This window comes from Phacochoerus africanus, chromosome 2, assembly GCF_016906955.1.
Source record: "Phacochoerus africanus isolate WHEZ1 chromosome 2, ROS_Pafr_v1, whole genome shotgun sequence".
Taxonomy (NCBI): domain Eukaryota; kingdom Metazoa; phylum Chordata; class Mammalia; order Artiodactyla; family Suidae; genus Phacochoerus; species Phacochoerus africanus.
This window is the reverse complement of record NC_062545.1, coordinates 9,232,509-9,255,811: the sequence shown is the minus strand read 5'-3', so window position 1 is coordinate 9,255,811 and position 23,303 is coordinate 9,232,509. Positions and strand designations below refer to the sequence as shown.

The 23,303-nt window shown below is 45.1% G+C and overlaps 1 protein-coding gene across 2 annotated transcripts in view; it reads left to right on the top strand.

Annotated features, from left to right (window-relative positions):
* Positions 1–274: 274 nt before the first annotated feature.
* The window catches only part of SNX9 (sorting nexin 9), a 107,183-nt gene continuing 84,154 nt past the window's right edge, over positions 275–23,303 (top strand). Inside the window, exon 1 of one of the 2 annotated variants that reach the window (XM_047769848.1) lies at positions 275–452. In XM_047769848.1, coding sequence (XP_047625804.1) covers positions 441–452 — 12 coding nt within the window. In that variant the 5' untranslated portion in view covers positions 275–440. The remainder of the gene's footprint in view (positions 453–23,303) is intronic. The other variant, XM_047769847.1, reaches the window with a different exon arrangement.

Sequence of the window (23,303 nt, the reverse complement as noted above, 5' to 3'; positions counted from 1 at the left end):
ACGGGCGGTGACCCCGGGCCCCGGCCGCCACTCGGGACGCGGCCCCGAGCACTGGAACAAAGGGCTCCCGGCGGCGGCGGCGGCGGCGGCGGGGCCCGGGGCGGAGGCTCCGGGCGGGGGCGGAAAGCGGGCGAGGAGGCCGGGCCGGCCGAGGGCACCGGGCGCGCTTCCGCCGGCCGCGCCGCGCACGCCGCGGTAAATGGGAGGCTCGGCCGGCGGGGGCGGGGGCCGCGCAGCCGGGGAGTTTCAGGAACTGGAGGAACGGGCGGCGGCAGGAGTCGCCCTGCGCCGAGACTCGGGGCCGAGGCGGAGCCGCCGCCGCCGCCGCGCCGGGGCCCAGCCGTAGCCGCCGTCGCCTTCGCTCTCGCCGGGCCGCCTCGGGCCGCCAGCCGCGACGCGGGAGAGGAGCCGGCCGTCCCGGGTCGGGGGAGCCGCCCGCCATGGCCACCAAGGTGAGGGGCGCGCGGCACAGGCCCGGCCGGCCGCTCGGCCCCGCCGCGGCGCGGGAAGGGTCGGCGCGGGGGGCGCGGGGGGCGGCGGCCGCCGGGGAGGCCGAGGGGGCGCGCCGGGGCCCAGCCAACAGTCCCTGAGGGGCTTGAGTGGCGCGGGACGGACGGGCGGCCGGGGCTGGGGCGCTCCGGGTCGGCTGGACGCGCGGGAGGGTCCCCGGGCGGGACCCCGGACGCGAGCCGCGCTGTCTGCAAAGTTTGCTCCTGAGCGGGGGCCGCGGCGGGCGGGAGGGAAGCAAAGTTCCCGCAGCCCCCGCGCCGGCTCCCCAGCGCCGTCCGACCCCCGGGGGCCCGACTCCGTCCAGAGCGGCGTCCACTCCTCGCCGCCCCGCGCGTCCGGCCGCCGCGGGAGAGCGTCGACCCCGCCGCCCGCCGGAGCGGGAGTCCCAGCGTCGCGGGCCGCTGGCGGGGGGCCGATTCCCCCGGAGACCCCGGCCCGAGCGCGCTGGGGATTTTGAGTTCGGGCCGGTGAACGGGGGCTCCCGAGGACGGAAAACGCCACTTGAACGCCCCGCGCTCCCACTGCCTTCGGTTTTCTTGGTTTTTGTTTTCCTTTTGTCTTGCTACCTTTTCAGTTTGAATGTTATTTCTAGCATGAATAAAATACAAAGAGGGAAATGACTCTGCTTTCAGTTACGTATTTGCTTGAATAAAGGTCCAGGCCCGAATTACGTGGTGGAACTTTGACTCGCGCTTGGTAATTGGCCAGGAGGACTGGTCTGCTTATTTCACGGTATTGTCAGTGGGATTAGCGGTCACCTTTTGTCACCTGAGTCTGCAGGAGCCACCCTCCCCCGCTCCCTGGGCTGGGGCGTTTTCTTTAGATTTTGATGCAGGCTCGTAATTAAAAAAAAAAAAAAAATGCCACGGTCACGGAATGAGGACTAGAGGTAGGGAGTCCCCTCCGTCTGGAGCCAGTGATGTGGTTTGAGTTGACTTTTTTATCTGATTGCTTTTTGCAAATAGTTTTTGTAATGTTCCCTTTTAAAACATCAGCACCCCCTTCCATATTTATGTTTGAAACCTGGAAGCTACTCCTGGGTTGGTGGAAATCTTAGAAGTTTGTTGTTGGGTTTTTGTTTTGGGTAGAGAGAGAACTTAGAAAACTAATAATAAATGTCACATCCCTTTGAAGGATCAGATTGATAGTCTGTTAAATGTTGTGCTCTGTCTCTGTCTAGGTGCAGTGTTTATTACTATTATTATTATTTTTAATGGAGACTCTTCTCCAGTGAACCTGTTGCTGTTACTGAAATAATTACCTTCTGGTTTATGGATTATTGGCATTGCTTTGCTTTGGTGTTATTAGATGCCATAGAACTTTGCTGCCCTTTTAACATGTATCATTTTGTCTTTGGTCTTTTTAAAAACAAGAGGTAAGCCAAGGATTTCTAAGGGAACTTGATTTTGAGGTTTGTTCCCAAACAGCCCAGAAATGACCAATTACAGGTCCTATAGACACTCAACTCGCAACTTTAAAAGCTGTTTGTTGTTGTCGCTATCTTTTCAGTGGTGGTCGGTGTTGTGCTATTTTGCACCCTGATCTACTGGGGCTAGTTATATAGACAAGCGGGACTCAGCAGCTGGTGTTGGTATATGGAATGAAAGTTTTATTTGATACTTTACACCTGAACTTAGTTTTTCCGTAAAATTAGAGTGACTTGTACTCAACTTGAGTTGCATATATCCTCACTCGGCATGAGCCTTGAAGCATGTGTAACCACTTCCTACTTTATTATCTGCACGCCTCTGAAGGCAAATTCCAGTAATTCTGAGCTTTGGGTTCTTTCCCCATTGTAATCACTGTTCCACATGGTCCTCCTTGCCATGTTTACGTTGTGACAAACCATTTCCAGTTTTGTTCTTTAATAAATGGAAGAGCAGAGAAGCACTTATTATATAGGGCTCTTCCTCAGTTCTCTGGTTTTTTCCTACTTTCTGGTGACCCTTGGATCCAACCAAAGTCTCATTTTTACATTGTTCCCAGGGAGTAAGTTTGACCTTGTCGTTCCTGGATCCCTGCCCTTACCAACGTCTGAGTAGATGGGGGTTTTATCCTCCCTTTCTTTAATTGGGTGGGTACTTGTCAGAGAGAACGTACTTTTAGTAAGTAATAACATCTGTTTAAAAATTGAAGATTCATATGGCACTCAGGCTCCTGCCACAGCATTAAGTGATGAGAAATAAATACAGTTTCTGGCCATTTTAGGTAGTATTGGGTTTCCCTTTACTCAAAGTGTTGGGTTTGAATTTACTAGAGAATGGCTTCTGTTTTCTTCAGATCCCCTTTTCTCAGGCATTGTTCTTACATGATCTCTTGAAGACGCAGTTATCTTTGAACTATCATTCTTTTTAAAAAACTACACTGGTATATTCACAATAGAAAGAAATGATCTTTTGGAAGAAATACTTGAATTGAGCAGTTCTTCACTGCCAGAGAAAATTAATCAGTAGCTGCACATTTTAAAGAAGTTGTGTGTTCATTGTTTCTAATCACTGCGTACTGAATTCATTTTCACTCCCAGTCTTGTTTCATTTTATAAATAACAGCAAAAGGCTAATATGAGCGTGTAGAGTCCTGACTTCTATAAACGCCAGGTTATATTTTGACACAGTCTTACGGTGAATTTAGAAATAAGTTAAGCTTTATTAAGTCTTGGGAAGACATTTTTTTGGTAACCTGGGCAAAAGGGACATGAAGGAAATAGTTAACGGAAGTTAATCCATAGCCCTATAATTTAGCTGTAATTTCCATGTCACAGTTAACCTTTGATAACTAGTTTGAATCCTTTTGTGCTTACATAGTCACTTTTAGGAGTAATCGTTAGAACCAGATTCCAGGAGGCTCGGATACTTTTTTTTAAACTTTTCTTTCCAGCTCCGATATCTAAAGTTACATGTTAGTGTTATAGTGCTTGTCTGGTTGAGTTAAGCGAGTGAGGAATGTTAAAAGTGTCTTCATACAGAGACTATCTAGACAGTGTTTGTAGAGTCTCAGAAAAATTCTACGACAGTAGAAGGGCCAACCAATTTCTTATCAAAGGAGGAATAACTGAGAAAGCGTCACAATTTTGCCAAGTTTTCTACTGTTCTGCTTTTACAGCAGCCATCTGAAAATTTCATTATAGTTTTACTTTGCCCACCAGAAACTTTGTAACTTTGCACATGCTTTTCCTCTCTTCTGGAATGCTGTTCTCCGGGCTTTTCATCTAGGTACTCTCTTTCACACATGGTGGCTCAGCTCAGCGCATTACTTTCTACAAAAAGCTTTCTGATCTCCGGGACCCCCCGTTCCAGGGTCACATCGAATGTCCAAACTGCCGCCGTTTTATGCGTGTGTCTCTGACCAGCGGCTGTCTCATTGAGGATGCCTTCAGCCCCAGGAGACGGGGACTATGTGTTTGCTCATCTTTCTGTCTTCTGTGAGTCTGACAAACTGTTGTTCCATGAATGAATGTTGGATATTCTTGCCTTGATGCCTCCCTCTCCAGTTTGAAAGAGCAAAAAGATTCTCCAGTGAGATACGTGGCTGTTAAAAGCATTTATCTCCACCTGGAAGCTTTTTTCTTTTAATTGTGCCTTCTAGTAGAAATTTGTAAGGTATGCCTGCACATTGGAAAATACACATCTACAGCTTAGGTATGAACAGTGTTATTTATTTATTTATTGTTGTTATTATTATTATTATTATCATTATTTTGATCTTTGTGTCTTTTTCTGGGGTCACACCCAGGGCCCGTGGAGGTTCCCAGGCTAGGGGTCGAATTGGAGCTGTAGCTGCAAACCTGCGCCACAGCCACAGCAACGCTGGATCCTTAACCCACTGAGCAAGGCCAGAGATTGAACTTGCAACCTCATCGTTCCTAGTCGGATTCGTTAACCACTGAGCCACGACGGGAACTCCTGAACAATGTTATTTAAATATGATGATTCAGTTTTACTAATGATTACATGAGATATTTGTTCTTATGTTTTTAGGTAGTTGGAACAAACATCATACATCTGAGACTTTAAAGAGTTGTCTTTAACCCACGAATTGTTAGAAATGTGTTTAATTTCTGAAAGCAGAGGGTTTACTATTTATCTTTTTGTTAATGATTTCTTTTTTCTTTTTTTTTTTTTTTTGCTTTTTTAGGGCCACACCTGTGGTATAAGGAGGTTTCTAGGCTAGGAGTCCAATCGGAGCTACAGCTGATGGCCCATGACACAGCCACAGCAGCAACAGATCCCAGCCAAGCATGCAACCTACACCACAGCTCATGGCACCGCCAGATCCTTAACCCATTGATTGAGGCCAGGGATCGAACCAACAACCTCATGGTTCCTAGTCAGATTCGTCTCTGCTGTGCCATGACGGGAGCTCCTGTTAATGATTTCAAACTTAATTTCACCCTGATCAGAGAGTCTGATTGATACTAGTAACCATATCTGAAAATTTGTTGAGGCTGACTTTCTGCCTAGCATATAGTCAGTTTTTATGAGTGTTCCACCTGTGTCTAAAAAGAATATATATATTCTCTGACCATTGTCTGTATGTGTATTTTCAGTGTATGTCCATAGAAACTTATTAGTTACACTGTTCCCATCTGTATCCTTAATTCTCTCTCTCTCTCTCTCTTTTTTTTTTTTACTTTTTAGGGCTGCACCTGCAGCATATGGAAGTTGCCAGGCTAGAGGTTGAATCGGAACTGCAGCTGAGGCCTATAGCACAGCCACAGCAATGGCAGATCCCATGCCACACCTGTGACCTACACCACAGCTTGTGGCAATGCTAGATCCTTAACCTACTGAGTGAGGTCAGGGATGGAACCCTAATCCTCATGGATGTTAGTCGGGTTTGTCTCCACTGAGCCACCACAGGAATTCCATTTTTGGTAAATATTTTCAATGCCTGAAACTGAATTTTACCTTTCATTTCGTCTGGCAATCTTTGTGGCTGTAGCGTTTTGTTTTATTTATGTGATTGATATGTTTGTATTTCTGGCTTCTGTATTATAGATTGACTGAGGATCCCCCATCCATCCATCCACCCTCATCCCATCACCTCAACTTTTTGGAAGGTTTGTTTTGTCTTTTTTTTTTTAGGGTCACACCTGTGGCATATGGAAGTTCCCAGGCTAGGGGTCAAATCAGAGCTGCAGCTGCCGGCCTACACCACACCACTCAGGATCCAAGCCACGTCTGCAACCTACACCACAGCTCACAGCAACGCTGGCTCTAACCCACTGAGTGAGGCTGGGATCGAACCCAACCTCATGGAGACTAGTCAGGTTTGTTACTGCTGAGCCATGACTGGAACTCCTAGAGGTTTATGCTTTACAGGCAGACCTCAGAGATGGCGTGGGTTTAGTTCCAGACCACTGCAGTAAGTGAAGATGGCAATAAAGCAAGTCACACGATTTTTTTGGTTTCGAAGTGCATTTAAAAGTGATGTTTACACTATATGGTAGTCTATTTCGTATGTAATAGCATTTGTTGTATCTGTAAAACAATGTATACATCCCGATTAATACTTTATTGCTAAAAATGTTGAGTTATTTACATCAGAGAGTCTGATCACAGATCACCATAACACGTAGTAATAATTTAAAAGTTTGTAATCTTGGGAGGATTACCAACATATGACAGAGACACAAGGTGAGCAGATGCTGTTGGAAAAGTGGCACCAGCAGACTTGCTCTATAGTTGCCACAGATCTTCAGTGGTTAAGGATCTAGCATTGCCGCAAGCTGTGGTGTAGGTGACAGATGTGGCTCGGGATCTGCCATTGCCGTGCTGTGACATAGGCTTCAGCTGCAGCTCCGATTGGACCTCTAGCCTGGGAACTTCCATATGGCACAGGTGCGGCCCTTTAAAAAAAAAAAAAAAAAAGGATACAGGTGGGAACAGCACAGCTAATAAGTTTGACGCTTCCCTGTGCCTATTTTAAGACCTTGTCTTTGTCTTTAGTATTTTGCGGTTTCACCTTAGTGTCATCACGTGTGGATTTTACTTATGTAGCCTGGGGTTTACTGGGCAGCTTGAATGTGGCAGTAGGGGTTGCGGTAGTTCTGGAACAGTGCAGTTCACTGGAACGTTCTGTGGTGGTAGAAACGTTCTACATTTGTGCAGCCCCATAGTAGCCACCTGCCACACGTGGCTAACAAGAACTCAGAGTGTAGTTAGTGTGATGTGGGAACTGGGTTTTAAATTTTGGCGTAAATGTTCACACGTGACTACTGGCTAGCATAGTTGGGAGTGCAGCTGTAGAAAACTCCAGTGATTCGTGAAGGTGGCCTCTTCCCCATTCTCTCGTTCTGGAACCTTAATTAGCATGAAAAGGTGCAACAGATGTCTGACTTCCTAATTCTCCACCTGTCGTGGGGTTTTTTTATTCTGCATCCTAGAAAATTTCTTTGGTTCCTACCTTCAGTTCATTATTCTTTCTTTAGTTGGGCCTAATTTGCACTTTTATCCATCCGTTTAATTTTCAATTAATTTGGCTCTACTTCAGCTTGATCATTCTTTATAATCTCTCATTGCTCATATTTTTATGCTTCTCAGAAGCATATTAAACATTTAGAGTTTGTGTCCATTAATGCTAATATCCGAGGTCTAATTCCGCTGCTTCTGCTCATTCTCACTCATGGTGCCTTGTTTTCCTGTGTGTTTTGTGGTTTTATTTTCTGTGCGTTGCTCATTTTCCTTGGTATTTTATCTAAGGGTTTTGATAACTAAGTTGAACTTACATTCTTCCAGAGAGAATTTGTCTTTCTTATGCCCATCTCCCGGGGACACCACATGCTTGGGGTCACTGCAACCTGAATTCCTGGCTGAAGGATTTTCCAGTCACTCTGGGGCCTGAAAATGGACCTCCGATCTCGGGGGAAACCACCCTTCTTCCTTCCCCTGGGTCAGTGACAAGACAAGTTTCCCTGCTGTTCCCTTTTGCACAGTAGGGTCTTTTCCCTTCTGTTGAGGTCCTTTTGGGGTCTCAGCTTTGAGCTTAGGGCCGGGACTCTGTTCTCACCTCCCACCTCCCCAGCACAGCCTGTGAAGCAAAGACTCAGAGGGGCCGCCAGCCGCCCAGGGTGCAATCCCCTCTCAGCACCTTTTCTTCCTGGGCTTTCTGCTCCCACTTCTGCCGACCTCTCTAGAGCCTTTCCTTTTGTGCTGACTTGGCGATGTGTTTTAAAAGGTGTTTGTGTGTGTGGCTGTCTTTTGCTCGTAATATTTTATTCAGCACTTCAGTGTTTCAGTCCAGTGGTGGCTCAGGGTATCCGCTTGCCCCTCGTGTGCCAGAACAGAGTCCATGTCAGGGCATTTTCATAACAGCTGATAAAGTGAAGGAAGGGGCTGTCTGCACACAAGGAGTTAATCTGCTCTTTGGAGGGGAAAAAGCAGAAAAGCAAAATGGTTAAGCATTTTAGTTGACACGAAACCCTCAGCCATCTAAAATAACACACTGTGGGCATTTCCAGTTTCCAGTTGGTATTTTTCATCTCTTTTCACCCCTTTGACTATCAAAAGCATGTGGTAGATTTAGCCCATCTTTTTTTTTTTTTTAATGATTTTTATTTTTTCCGTCATAGCTGGTTTACAGTGTGCTGTCCATGTCCTACTGTACCGGTTTGTTTTGGCATCGTAGGTACAGTGCTTGAGGATGCTCCTCAGTGTGACTCAATTTTTCTAAGCTATTTTTAGTATCTGAAAATGGAGTCATATAGTAAGTCGTATTACCTGCAGAGGCAGGATTCAAAAGTCACCTATTTGTGTTTGTTCATTAAGTCAGAGAGACATATAACTTTGGACATCAGTTAATGAAGCAAAAAATGCACCAGTTTGTTCTGGGAACTGTTGCCCATCCTCGTCCACCGACGGCTCTGTCTGAGCTTTGGCAGAGCCCAGGGCCCAGCCCTCCGCTCCATACTGGGGTGTCAATCTGAAAAGCCTGTGCTGGCCTAGGAGAGGGCAGGCTTTCTGCAGGGCACCGGGGTGCTCCTGCCACAGCTTCTCAAGCCAGCAAGGCTTTCCAAGGAACGGAGTCCTGAAATATCCATTTTTTTCTTTAACTTATTGAGTGAAGTTTTAACTCTTAGTTTATCACATCCGTCATTTAAAAAAAATACTTGGTGCAATCCCGACAGACTGCAAGTCTAGACTCTGTCTTAGGGGATCCTGGATTGTCAGGTCAGCAGACATTTCATTGGCTCTTAGGTGCCTCTCTCACACTGGAGGTAAGACTAAGGTTTGGATCCTCCTCTGAGAGAGTAGACCTTCAAAAGTTAATGGACTATTTATAATGTATGAGTTAAATTCCAGTTTAAGTGTATTTCGAATGCAAATGCACAGAAGAGGGCTAAAACGTGTAAATATGTGTGTTAATAATAATTGTCTATCTCACACTTAGGAACTTGTTTTCATCTTTTAGCCTATTTTGTATTCTCCAGCTTTTAAGTAATGAGTATTCATTGCTTTTGTAATAAGGGAAAAAACAAGTTAATGTTTTTTAACTTAAAAACTTACTGTCGATTAACTAGGCCTCTAAAGCGGGCTCCCAAATGTATCCACCTTCTGTTAATTTGTTTTGAGTTATGTATGCTAAGATGAAAAAAAATTTTTAATTAATGCTTATACATAGTAAGTTAGCACCTCAGTAGAAAAATGCTAATGCATTCAGTATTATAAATAGAACTTAAAATTTATTTTACTTCCTTAAGCACCATATTTTCCTTTCTAAAGGAGGAAAAGTATGTTTTTTTAAAAAACTCTTAAAAATAACTAAAAACTTACCGAACAACCAGCACTGAACATGAAGTTCTTAAAAACTGCTCTTTTAAAATACATTTCTATTTACCTACCTCTCCACACCCTTTTCCTCCGGAGCTCAGAGGAATCCTTTGCAGTCAGCAGTAGTTTCATCACTTCCGTGATGAAACTTCAGATTTCAGAGTCAAGAGTTGAATTTAAGATTTTACAGCCTTTGGTTGTTGTGTCAGGCTTACTTTGTCTCATGATTGCCATTACCAATAAATATATTCCATTTCTTATAACCAGAAAATCCTAGAAAATCAGTAGGCTTTAGACTGCCGAGATCTGCAGTTCTATTAGATGGGTCGTCCCAATCCTTCAGAGCCAAGGTGGTACCCAAAAACATGGAGGTGGTTTTTTAAAATTCTGACATTTGAAGCTACTTCTCATTCTAGTCTTTCCTACTATAACATTTAAAAACCCATTCCCCTTTTTGATAAGTAAAAACACCCCATGCTCTCTTGTGGTTTGTGTTATAAAAGCGATAGGTGACTGTTCCCTAAAACCCAAGTGCTGACTGTTTTCCCCAGCTCCCCCTCTTCTGTGACTCGTCAGGAATCTCTGCTGTAAAGATTATGGCAATGGTGACAAGCATCCATCCATCCAAGGGCGAAATTGGACTCTGACTAAAGTGCATAAACATTTCATGAGTGGCGATCATGTTTCCTGAGTTTAGGCATTAATGGTGGAGCTGTGGTGCCCCGGCTGTGCCACAGTCTCACCTGGAGAGCTTGTTAAGTGACAAATTGTTCTATGATTTCTGAGTTTCTAATTCGGAAGGTATTTGTGGTTTTCGGTAATTTTTCGGTGTTGTGTTGATTGGTTATTTGCGTTATGTGCAAAATGATTTTACTCTGTTAGGGTCTCTGATTAGTGTGGTGGTGAGGTGACTGTGGCTGGTTATGACTTTGCTGTTGCTTTTTGGTTAACCAGAGAACAACGTGACATGCAATTTTGAGTATCGTTATAGTTCACAGTAACCAGTCCAGATTTATTTGCTTTGTATTATATATTCCCAAAGTGGTTGTATAATGAGAACAGTTTTTAATTCACAAGCAAGGATTACTATTTAAAAGAATCCTTTTTTATTATTTGTAGATAATCTGTATCTGTGTAAATCCATTTTTTAAAAAAAACTTACTTCCGGTGGTGTGCACCTGGACTTAATTTTGATTAATTTAAACTTCACCAAATTCAGCTTTACAGTTTGCCCACTTAGACACCTCAAGAAGCAAAATAACAAACGTTTTAAAGCCAGAGAAAAGAGTAAGTATAGTCCCTAAAGACGAAAAACCTAGCTTTGGAAAATTAAGTTGATTTAGGACTCAAATGTATGGAGGCGAGGGTGTGCTTTAGACAACAGCCTGTGATTAAGAGGCTGTGTTCCTGTAACTTGCCTGTGCACTACCAATAAGAATTAGCAAGTGTCTGTGCAAGAATAGTGCAGGAAAATATTATGAAATCCTGTTGGCATTTAAACCGCTCACAGTCTTTTTCCTGTGCCATAAACAGCATAGCTATTGGTTATGGAAGGAACGCCTTTACTTTTCACCATCTGTGGTTAACATTCGAATATTATTAGACATAAATATCAAGGGATATTAACGGGAGATGTTAAGTGTGCCACCAGAAATCAAAAGAATGTTCGTTTGGTTTTTTTCATGCAACAGTCTCTCTCCAGGACTTCTAAATACTCTAAGTGAACAGGGAGTGCACGTTTTCCTACTTTCAAAGAATTTATCGTCTGATGGGAGGAACACTGCTTAACCTCTTGAGTTAAGCATTCTGGTTGCTATGGTAGATGTACACACAGTGTCCAGCAGTGGCACAGAATCTGGCGTCAGAAGTGAGCCTCTTTGTCCATTTTCCTGCAGTCACTGTCACTGGAAACTTAAGAGTAAAAAAGAGTTTATGTCAGTAGAGGGCACAGTTTGGAAATTTTACGGAAAGAGAAAAACTGGTTAATTCCCCTGACGTTCCCCAGTCACAGTGTAGATGATTTCTCTGCTTGAGATGAAGGAATTAGGTGAGGATGCATTGAGACCTTGGCGGTCTTTGTAGCAGTTCTTTATTAGAGCGACTGACTGCCCCTGCGGGACAGAAAGTACCGTTCAGAGAAGGCATACGTTTCCAGGAGGCCTGGTTGTGATCTAAAATGTTATCTGGGATGAAACGCTAAGCCAGTTGGAAACCAGTAAGCAAGGCGTGCCCAGCAGATAAACTGTTTCTGTGGCTCAGCTCCTTCTCAACCCCCTGGCGCCTTGGACAGGGTGTCTTGGGATAGTTAAAACGGATCTGGTCCTTTCGAGTTACACGTTAGCAGTTGTTAAAATATTTGGAGTGTTTCATGTGCCTGGTTTACAACACCCAGAGTTTATTCTGGATTAAAGATTCCCAGCTGGTGAGTTTTCAGGGGATCCTTAAATCTGAAAGAGCAGACATTGTTCCCGACTGTACCTTCTTCACATTTGCAACACTGTTTTAAAAATGTATGTAGATTTATGTTAGTAATAAAATCTGGATACATTTGAAAATGCTAATGACTTTGTAGTACCTCTTTGGCATTAAATATTTCTCAGTGAATTTGACTTTTATGTATTTACTTGTGTTTGTGGGTGACATATGTATGTAATAAATGGATTTTGACGTTGGCATTCCCCTACGAATCAAGTTAGCTGCTACATAAAAGCCCATTTCCCTTATTTCTGTTTGATTTTCCTTGAACTGCATATTTAGAAGAGAAATTTTGTCATCTCTTCTGCTAGAGATCCAATGAATGAATGAAATCAGTTCTCCATGATTATGGAATGTATGTATTTAATGCAGTAGTGGTGGAATAGCATAGTGATTGGGAGTCTGGGTTCAAATCCCAATCAAATTCTGCCGTATTACTTTGGAAAGTTACTTAATGCTTCAGTTTCCTCATCTGTAAAATACAGGTCATAATGTGAACTCTTTTTTTTTTGTCTTTTTTTTGTTGTTGTTGTTGCTATTTCTTGGACCGCTCCCGCGGCATATGGAGGTTCCTAGGCTAGGGGTTGAATCGGAGCTGTAGCCACCGGCCTTCGCCAGAGCCACAGCAACGTGGGATCCGAGCCGCGTCTGCAACCTACACCACAGCTCACGGCAACGCCGGATCGTTAACCCACTGAGCAAGGCCAGGGACCGAACCCACAACCTCATGGTTCCTAGTCGGATTCGTTAACCACTGCGCCACGACAGGAACTCCCATAATGTGAACTCTTTAAGTGTAAGTTCCACTGCACAGGCTGGGGAGGGGGAAAAAAACCAACTCTTTCTGTAATGACAGCAAATGACATTGGCAGCCTACTGGGGAAATCAGCGTCAACCTGTGAGCTCGAGGCCTCCTCCTCTTGGCCACGGTGCGTCTGACTTCAAGGTGGGGAATGGTTACAGACTCCTCTGCTGTAGGCCGCACCCCTCAGGGTACGTGTTCCTCCCCCTACTCCCACCCCCACCCCCGGCTGCACCTGAGGGAACGGGAAGGCCATGTTGCTGTTGTCCAGCTGCTGGGGGACCCAAAGCCCTGCAGAACCCAGCCCCTTTCTGCCCCGATGCAGCAGTGAGCTGCTTCCCGGGGCCCTGGCACCGGATGAGACTCTCTCGCTGCCTGGTCTCACTGTTGCCTCAGGACGGGGCTCTGCGCTTCCCTGCTGTCTCTTCCCCCAGCCCAGGTCCTCTTGTCCAGGCTTGGGGAGTGCAGGCGGGGCGGGAAGCGGAGGCCTTACTCTGTCTCTCCCTCGCAGTATTTCTCATGCTGCCAGCCCCCCGAGTTCTCTGGCCACGCCATAGCCTCTCCTGGGACAGTGGACACAGTGGGCACTGCTGGTGGGTGCCCCCACGTTGGATAGGGTGGCCAGGGCAGCCTCTGGGCTCATGGAAGGTTCGCAGTTGCACCTCTAAGGCTTCAGGAGCGTTGCCCTCAGGCAGGATGGTGCCTGGAGGTCTGTGCAGCCCCCCACCCCAGGTCAGAGCGAGAGTGGGAGGCGATGCATGATGTGAGGGCTTTGGCATTTCTTCTCAGTGAGCTGTGAAACCACTGGAGGGGTTTCAGCAGACCTAGGATACCTGACTCTTTTCTTTTCCTTAGGAGTGGAGCTTGCCTTTATTGGCCAAAGCTAACTGCAGGGAGTTAATGCCCTGTTCACTTGCATATTAGACTCAGGTCTTATTTTATCCCTTCTTGAGCCTTAATTGATTTTATCTAATTAAAGCCATACTAGGGAAAGCCTGTGTTCTCCTTAAGCCAATCAGGGCACAAAAGGATCAGCAGATTATCCTTTTATATCCGTACGTGGGCTATCCCAATCCAGTCATTTGAAAATAATTTTTAAGTGAAGCTGCAAGCATTTCGAATGTACTGAATTTTATATTCTATCTGATGGAAACGTCTGGATCATGTCTCCTGGGTAAACTGAAAGGGAATATGTACACCTGTCAGATCATTTGCCCCTTTGGGCTGTAGGATAGTTTGGCTGTCACCATCCTGTTGACTGGTGTTTACCCAGACAGTAAAATAGCTCCAGACTGGTGAATTTTAAGTAGATACAGAAATATTCATAACCAGTTATAGCCGACTATTTTCCTTTTCTAATTGGAATCACTGCTCGCCAAAGCACTTTCTTAGGACAGAAAGTAAGTGGACCCTGCGAGCTGGGTCAGCATGTTCTCATGGGCTCGGAAGACACAGCGTCATCTGGGCTCAGGATTTGGAGATTCAGTGAATCTCTCTTCTTTTCCCGGTTCCATCAAGTGGTCTTTTGGTTTGTTTATTTTGGTATGAAATATATTAATGAAATTTAATATTATGTCTGCTTAAAAACTCCATGTCAAAGTTTTAAAGATATTATCTAAACAGTTTTTAAGATGTTATCTAAACAATTTGAGTAAATCAGTATTTTTTTATGTTAACTTTATTTATAAAAATCGCAAACAGGCAGAAGACAAATGGTACAGTGAACCCATTAGATACCAATCACCAACCTCAGCCAGTTTCCTCTAACCTTCCTCTTTCATTTTCCTTCATTATTTTGAAGCAAATTCCAGACATTTTGTAATTATCTCAGTATACACCTCATAAAAAGCTTTTTAAACAACACAGAACAATTTCTGTTATCATACTTAAAAATTAAGAATAAAGCCTTAATATCTTGAAATATGCAGTCTGATATGCAGTGTAAACTTCGTAAATTAATAGCTTGCTGTATTTATGTGGCTTGATGTGCACCGATGTAAGGACAGTGCCATCTAGTTTAGCCAGATGCTTAGGTGATGATGTTTAAAACTATTAGTAATTGGCATTTGTGTGAACCTGCCTGTGTTAACTTAAAATGAATTTTGCTCTCAGTAGTGTGACTACAGCTAACAGTACCCAGAGGTTTTAGGATACGTGTGTGTGTTGCTTTCCTCTTCTCAACTCCACACGTAGCAAAATCCTCAACAGACAAGGGCCTTCAGAAGCCTTTCTGTGCAGTTTGGTTGGTGCAGGCCGTGGGAGGATGCTTAGAACTAGAGCTGAGAAGAACGGGGTTATAAATGCACTTATCAGAGTTGAGAAAGGCATGCCTGACCTTCAGCCTCAGGTGGTTCCTGTCCTTGGTCCAGAAGTTGATGAGAATGAAGATTGAAAAGGAAATAGTGGCCGTCTTACTTTAACTTAAAAGTTAAAGTAAGTTAACTTACTTTAACTTTTAAATTTTAAGTTATAAGTTATTTATAACTTAAAATTTATAAATATCCGGGTAGTTACCAATCCTTTGATAGAAAGCCACGGTCCTGTCTTTGTCTCTACCTCTGATTGTAGTTCTGAGTGACTCTTCTTGTATAATATAATGCATTGCCTATGGTTTCCAGTTCTAATTTCTTTTAAAGAGCTTAAAGAATTTACAAACAATATCAAAGTGTTGTGAATGCAATATCTTAGATTTTTTTTTTTTGTCTCTTCTAGGGCCGCTCCCGCGGCATATGGAGGTTCCCAGGCTAGGGGTTGAATCGGAGCTGTAGCTGCCGGCCTATGCCAGAGCCACAGCAACGCGGGATCCGAGCCGCGTCTGCAACCTACACCACAGCTCACGGCAACGCCGGATCCTTAACCCACTGAGCAAGGGCGGGGACCGAACCCGCAACCTCATGGTTCCTAGTCGGATTCGTTAACCACTGCGCCACCACGGGAACTCCAATATCTTAGATTTTTTAAAATTTATTTCCCATTTGTCTTAACTGTTGTCGCAGCAACACTTATTTTGACAGTAAGCTTTTTAGCAACTTATACTTTATCAAGGCTCCTCAAACCACTCAACTTAGTTTTCTTAGAAGTAATTACTCTTTTTCCCACACTTGTTTCCACGCACGCGCTTATGTGGCTAATTCAGTTGCTCAGCTACAGCAGTAAGTACAGCTTCAGCTGGTGGGATCAGAACTTCCCGTCTGCACTGGGGAGTAGCCTGCCAAATGCCAGAGTGCCTTCAGGGTGCCCCATGTCTCATAGCGAGCACAGAGCGTGGCAGTGAGTCTCTAAGTTGGCCCCGTGGAATACAGGCCGCACGGTACATTCCCATTAATGAATCAGATGGTTGAGATGTGTGTGTAGCTGGTGACCTGGGGTTGCTTAGTTAGAGTATTGTTCTCGTGGACTCATCAAGCTTTAAGGAGAATTGATGGTGGGTGATAGATTTAGGATTTGTTCCTTGCTGGTTTTTTGTTTGGGTTTTTGGGGTTTTTTTGTTTGTTTGTTTTTGTCTTTTTGCTTTTTAGGGCCTCACCTGCTGCATATGGAAGTTCCAGGCTAGGGGTTGAATCAGAGCTGCAGCTGCTGGCCTGTACCACAGCCACAGCAATGCCAGATCCAAGCCATGTCTGCAACCTAGACCACAGTTCACGGCAACGCCGGATCCCTAACCCACTGAGCAAGGCCAGGGATTGAACCCGCAACCTCATGGTTCCTAGTCAGATTCATTTCTGCTGCACCACGATGGGAACTCCTGTTCCTTCCTGTTTTAACTTGATCAGCTGCTTTCAATAAATCAGCATCCCAGTGCCGTATCAGGATTTCAACAATTACCCGAAGTGCTTTCTTAACATTTTCAGTCAAAGTGGATTTTAGACAGTTACCCAAAAAGTAACAAAACGTAGTTTACTAAATAATATATAATTTTCTATTTTAGAAAAGAAAATGGTATCAGCTTTTTAAATTGAGAGGATCTCACAAGCATGGGAACTTAATAGAGCTTCTGCATTGTCTTTCCTTCTGCTCTAGAAGTAGGAGAAAACTTAATCCCTTTGCAAAAAGGTGTTCTGCTGGTGGTGATGGGACAGGTCTCCGTTGGTGTTTGAATCTAGCCTGTGATCAGTGCCTAGTATCATCTGCAGCTGAAGTGACGAGGTTTATTTACCGTAGAGCATGTAAAAGACAGACAAGCATAGCTTCTGTTCTTGAGACGCTCGTGGTTTCAGTGTTTTAAAAACAACTCTAAAGACCATATTCAATGGCAAAATGAAAGGTACCAGCCAGTCACGAAGGCTCAGAAGACCCTCTCGCTGGCTTTCTCTGGTTCGTGCCCTCCTGGCGACCCTCCTTCCCCGCCCCCTGTGCTCTGTCCTGCCGGCAGGCAGCCTCTTTCTCACACCGCCCTCTCTTGTCACCGGTGCGCTTCCCCCTCCCCAGCCTCCGAGGGCAGGGGCTCTTCCTCACGTGCTTTCATATCCCCATGGAATGATCAGCAGCGGGTGTTCAGTAGCTGATTTTTGGACTCAGAGCTGGGAGCCTTCTGGGCGTCCTGAGAGGGACAGGCTTGGGTTGCATGCAGGCCCCGCTTTGCTGCTTTCTGGCCCCGTGACCATAAGCAGATTACTCACTCCAGCTGTGGCTCCTCATCTATAATTACGCCACAGCCTGTCTTGTCCTGCGCTTGCAGGGATGTGAAACTTCTGTGACTTGCAGGAGAGCCTCAGCCTCAGCGTAAAGAATTATTCCCCCCCCCCCCCCCCCCCGCCCAAATGCTGATTGCACCACGGCTGAGTCCCTCAAGCTGGACGTGGGGTCACCTTACCTGACTCACAAGAGGGAAGGATGAAAACCTGAGCCAATGGCGGGTTTTAACCACCCAGGGAAGAGGGAGGAGGAGAGCGTGGAAGTTGTGAGCCCTCTGCCGTGCTGATTCCCGTGACGTGCTGCCGGGTCAGAGGAGAGCAGGGATGTGTGTGCGGTTGGAACCGCGCCACAGTGGGAGATGGGGCTGGATTTTTAGGATGGAGTTAGATTATGGAGGCTTGTAAACGCCAGGGACAGTGCATCTGAACTTGATCCCAGGGTACCGGGAGTATTTAGGACTTTTTGCTATGTGATGCAATGCCTGTTTTATCCACAGAGCCTTTGTCAGCAGTGAGGGGGCTTGACTGGCTCACGGGAAAGATTATGCCCAGATCAGTGTAGAGGCAGGATACCACCTGCTCCAGGGCACTGATATCACAGAAGGTAAAGGGCCAAGAATGGGGTTAAAACTCCACTTCTTCCACTTGTTGGGCATCTGTCTCAAGACGGGTTACTTGATCTATGTAATTGGTGTGAGCTGCTGTTTCTCCTGCAAAACTGAGTAATACCACTATTGAGAATTGTTCTGAAAATTAAGGACCGGTCCAGCCTCTTGGGGCAGAACATGATGGAAGATAGGATGAGAAAAAGAGTATATACACGTGTTTGCCTGGGTCACTATGCTGCGTGGCAGAAATTGACACAACACTGTCAATCAGCTCTACTCGAGTTTTTAAAAAAAGGGAGAAGGGAAACCAGGGACCTCTGTGAAGTGCCTTCTGCCTAGAGATGCTTCGTCCCACTCACCCTTTCTCATCGGATGGCTTTCTCTTGTAGCGCTTTTTAGTTTGCAGGAAGAACTAGCTAGAAGGGGAAGAGAGGATGCGAGCAAAAACCTGGTCATTAGTGCATCGTAGAAGGTGCCTGGTGAGGACACACCAAGGAGCTTTTCTGGCTTCTCTGTCTTTGCATATAACGGCTCCTCATTCTGAATGTTTCCTGTCTCTCAGTTGCTCTTGAGTTTAAATCTCTTTATTTGACTAGGATTCTTCCGTTTTTGGTGTAATGAACATTCAGTCAGTTCTTCAAATTGTATTTTACTTCACTGATTCATTCGCTTTGGCAGTCTTCCTTTGCTGTGTACCTTTACACTTGTGATGCAGTGAAAACCAGCTGGCGTGCTGTGGTGAGTTTGCGATTAGCTGTATGAGTCTAGGAGAGAAATTTCCCTGAAGAGGAACCACTGATAAAAATAAATCATAGCTCAGAGAACTGGCCTTCATCCAAGTGTCACTTTAAAGCCGACATCCACTTTCCTCATGTAACCCAGTCGTATGTGTATTTATGCAGATGACTTTAAGGAGAGACATTAATTTTAAAGACCTGTACATTTCACTTTAGTGGTGTCCTTTAAATAGATTAATGTAAGATATTTAACTTAAATTCTTGAGATAGACCCCAAAGGACTTGCAGGTCATCCTGTCATTTTTCAGGTGTGAAAAAGATGAGGCCTAGAAAATAAGCATCCACCAATACGTGGTTATGGTGGAGATTCTCAATTATTAAGAAAAGACTTCGGGAATTAGACTTTCAAGGTAATCTTTTTCAAACCAGGAAAATGTGTCATCTTTATAAAAGAAGGACAATGAAGCATATATTCTTCACTAGTTTTCTAACTTAAAAAAAATGTTTTTTAATTTGATCCATTTGGATTATTGCACTTTCAAGCCTGAGATGGCAAGCAGGCGCTGCTAGAGAGGCGCTGCTGAGAGGGACTGAGGCTGTGTTCAGACTGTGCTGTTTACTGGACTGGTCCTTTCTACTGCGGGCCCGGGAAGGAGGCGGGACGACTGCGCAATACACTGCACCGCTTCCGTTCTGGTTTTAGTAGTGCTGATTCCTGGAAGTCTTTTCCAGCATATTTTATTCACGTGTTATGTAAACAATATCCCTTATTTCTCCTGAAGGTTCATGTACATAGACACAGCAGAGAAGCCCTGCAAAAAACAAAGGGTGAATTTTTAAACCTGTCCTGGTAAATGTGCCTTAGCATTATTTGACCCCCGATGGTACTTTCGCACTTAGCTTTGCACAGCCCTTCCTCTGAGCCTCTGCATCGGCTGCTCCTCTGCCGCACCCGGCCTTCCTTCTCCCCAGCCCGTCCTGCAAAAGCTGGCGCCCTCGTTCATAGGTCTCATGACAGCTCCTGCAAGTGACCTTCCAAGCCAAGCGCCTCCTGTAGCGCAGCCTCCGCCAGCTCTATCACATCACCTGACAAGCTTTTGACAGCGCCTGCCCGCCACTGCCTTGTGTGTTGAATGTCCCCTCTTCCTGAAAGAAACGCTTCTGAGGGCAGTTTGGCACCTTTATGCTTTCCACCACTGCGCCCACCTAGAGGAGAGCCTCGTGCCAGGAACTGCCTGTTATGTGTTTGTTGACAAAACGAATGCACACCTGCCACCCAGCTTGGGTTTGGGCTCCCGGTTATCAGTTTAGCAACCGCAGAGCATCTGGGGAGAGTGCAGACTTTAACCATTGCCTCTGGTTGCTCTGAGCAGAAGAAGCTAGGATACTAGGGGAAAGGTCTTCCCCAAAGTCAAGGTGGAGATTTAGGAAAAACATAATTAAGAAATGATCAGGGGAGTGTCTTTGTGGCTCAGCAGGTTAAGAGCCTATCCAGTACCCATGAGGAAGCAGGCTTGATCCCCGGCCCCTCTCAGTGGGTGGGGGATCCCACATTGCTGTGAGCTGTGGTGTAGGTTGTAGATGCGGATCTGGCGTGGCTGTGGCTGTGGTGCATGCTGGCAGCTGCAGCTCCAATTTGACCCCTAGCCTGGGAATTTCCAAATGCCGCAGGAGCAGCCCTTTAAAAAAAAAAAAAAAAAATTCGGAATAAGCGCTGGCATTTTGCAAAATAGAGTTCACTTTATAAACTTGAGTTTTATGGTTGCCTGTTAAATGGTTTTTGGTTCTTTATCTGTGATAGTAAACCTAGACTAAATGAGGTTTTTTCATCTCAAAGAAACTGTACTTTCTGTAATTTCAAAACTGAAATAGCAAGATTAAATTTACTCAGAAATGGCAATGAGTTCATTAGCTTGAACACCTATTCGATAGGAGATACCGTGCTATGGGTAAATGATTAATAATTCACTTAATGTGCATGTGAGTGATTGCTGTGTCAGGTTCTGTGCTGAACAAGCTAGAGAAGGAACGTAGCGTTTAGCAGAGAATGCGCCTCAGGTACATAAGCAAAGCTAACACCGTGCCAAGACAGTGATGGGGCGGGACAGCGTAGCCCCAGAGGCAGGCGGCGGCGGCTTCCGAGGTCGAAGAATGTTTCCCACACGGGAAATGTAAGGGGATTGAGGGATCTCCCTGAAAGATGACTAGGATTTGGTCCGACGAAGAAAGCAGTAGGAGCAGATCTAGGAGTCATCAAAGATGGCAGGTGGACGCTGTCAGGGTGAATGTCATCCAGTGTCGGTTAGGAAGGCACGTGACCCTGGGAAACATGACCGGATGTAGGGTGGCCTTGCCTGTCTCCAAAAAGAAGCCTGAGAAAGGAGAGATGGAAAGCGTGGCAGAGCGAGGGGGGAGAGTGTTGCGTGTTTCCAGGAGAAACGGAGGGCAGTGCCGCCTGCTCTCGGGAGGTGCAGTGAGCCAGGGCCCGTGGGTCCACTGGCTTGCCCTGCAGGAGGGTCGCTGGTGGCCTTGGCAGAGGTGTGACAGTGCAGAGCTCAACTGCTGGGGGAGTGGGGGCCAAGAGTGAGCAGCCTGTGAAGGAGACACAGTGAATGTGGACAGCTTTTCCTTTTTTTTATATTTTACTTTAATTTTTTGGCGGCACCCTTGGCATACAGAAGTTCCCGGGCCAAGGATTGAACTGGAACCACAGCAGTGACAATGCCAAATCCTTAACTGCTAGGCCACCAGATAACTCCATGGACAGCCTGTCTGCCTGCCTGCCTGGCTTCCTTGGAATTTAAATTTCTTAAAATTTAAGTTTCTTGGAGATGCTAAGGGTGGCATTGGTCAAAGGAATAGTTGGTATTGAGATAGGCGTTTTTTCTTCTTAAAGAGGCGCTAGACAGGAGTGGTCAAGTGCTCATGGGAAGGTGGGAGCAGAGCAGTTGAAAGCCATGGAGTCTTGAGGAAGGAGGTGGCTGCCAGCAGCCCAGGGTAGCTGGCGAGGCAGGGTTGTCTTTGTAGTTTGCTGAGGGTTTCCTCCTGGCACCTCTCCTTTCTTTATTTTTGTTTTGTTTGGTTTTCTTAAGTTAGAGCCAAGGTCCTGTGCTTACAGGTAAACCCCCAAAGTGTCCTTAAGCAAAAATTTGAAAGTGGTTTTTCAGTGCTAAGCTCCTCACATCTGCTTTATATGCTTGGCGTCTGTTTGTAGAGTTTTTACTTTTGTTTGAGGCTTCTGGCAGACTACTTCTGAGACCATATCTTTGTTTCTTTGCCTTTTCAACCCTCATTGCTAGCTGCTGGTAGCTGGGAATGTGAGCCCACGGTCAGCCACAGAAGGCCAATTCCATAGAAGGAAGAAAGTGTAATTAGTGTACCAGTGGTTTTTTTTCCCAATTGTACTGTTTATTCATATGAACTTTAAAAATTATGTTCAAGTATCCATAACATGACTTTACCATTTTAACCATTTTTAGATGCACCATTCTTTGACATTAAATACATGCACAGGGTCCCTCTAACCGTCAACTGTATTTTTAGAATTCTTTTCATCATGCCAAACAGAAAGTATACTGTTATTAAACAGTAACTTGGCGTTGCCTCTCCCAGCCCATGGTTAGATCTGTTCTGTTTTCTGTCTCTATGAGTTTGTCTTGGGCTAGGTACCTTATATATCTGACCTTTTCTATCTGGCGTCTTTCACGTAGTATGTTTTCTGAATTCATCCGTGTCTTAGCATTTATCAGACTTGCATTCCTGTTTATGGCTATCTAGTGTTCCATTGTTTATCTTGTCACCGGTTGATGGAAACTTGGCCTGCTTCCACCTTTTGGCTGTTGTGAATAATGCTGCTGTGAACATTGATGTACAAATATCTGTTTGAGAACCTGCTTTCAGTTCTTTTGGGTATATGCCTAGTTGTGAAATTGCTGGTAAATTTTGGTGATTCTATGTTTAACTTTTTGAGGAACCGTCAAACTGTTTTGCACAGTGGCTGCCTCATTTTACATTCCTGCCAACAATTCATTTTGTTTTCCTTCAACTTTTTTTTTTTTTTTTTTTTTTTGTCTTTCTAGGGCCACCCCTGCAGCATATGGAGGTTCCCAGGCTAGGGGTCTAATTGGAGCTACAGCTGCCAGCCTATACCACAGCCACAGCAACACCAGATCTGAGCCACATCTTCGATCTACACCACAGCTCACAGCAATGCCAGATCCTTAACCCACTGACCGAGGCCAGGGATTGAACCTGTAGCCTCATGGTTCCTAGTCAGATTCGCTTCTGCTGCACCACAACAGGAACTCCTGAACTCTTTTTAAAACTATGTCTCCATTTTACAGATATTCTAAAGCCAGAAAAGTTTGAACTAATGAAAGTAGAAGTTAGTTTGAATTAATGAAATATCAAAATTACCAAACACCAAAGATTACTATTTATTAGGTCATGATTCTCAGAATTCATAATCCTTTTTGACTCTGTGACATATCGCCCTAATTTCCCTGACTTCTGATTTCTTTACTATGACATTTCGTTATACTAGACTATACTAGAGTTTGCAATTATATGGCCTTTCGGTTAACCTTGGCCAAGTAAACCTTCAGAGTCACCGAATAATATTATTTCATACTATTTTCAAAAATTTGGGGGAGTTCCCGTTGGGGTGCAATGGAAATGAATCCAACTAGGAACCATGAGGTTGCGGGTTCGATTCCTGGCCTCGTTCAGTGGGTTAAGAATCCGGCATTACCGTGAGCTGTGGTATAGGT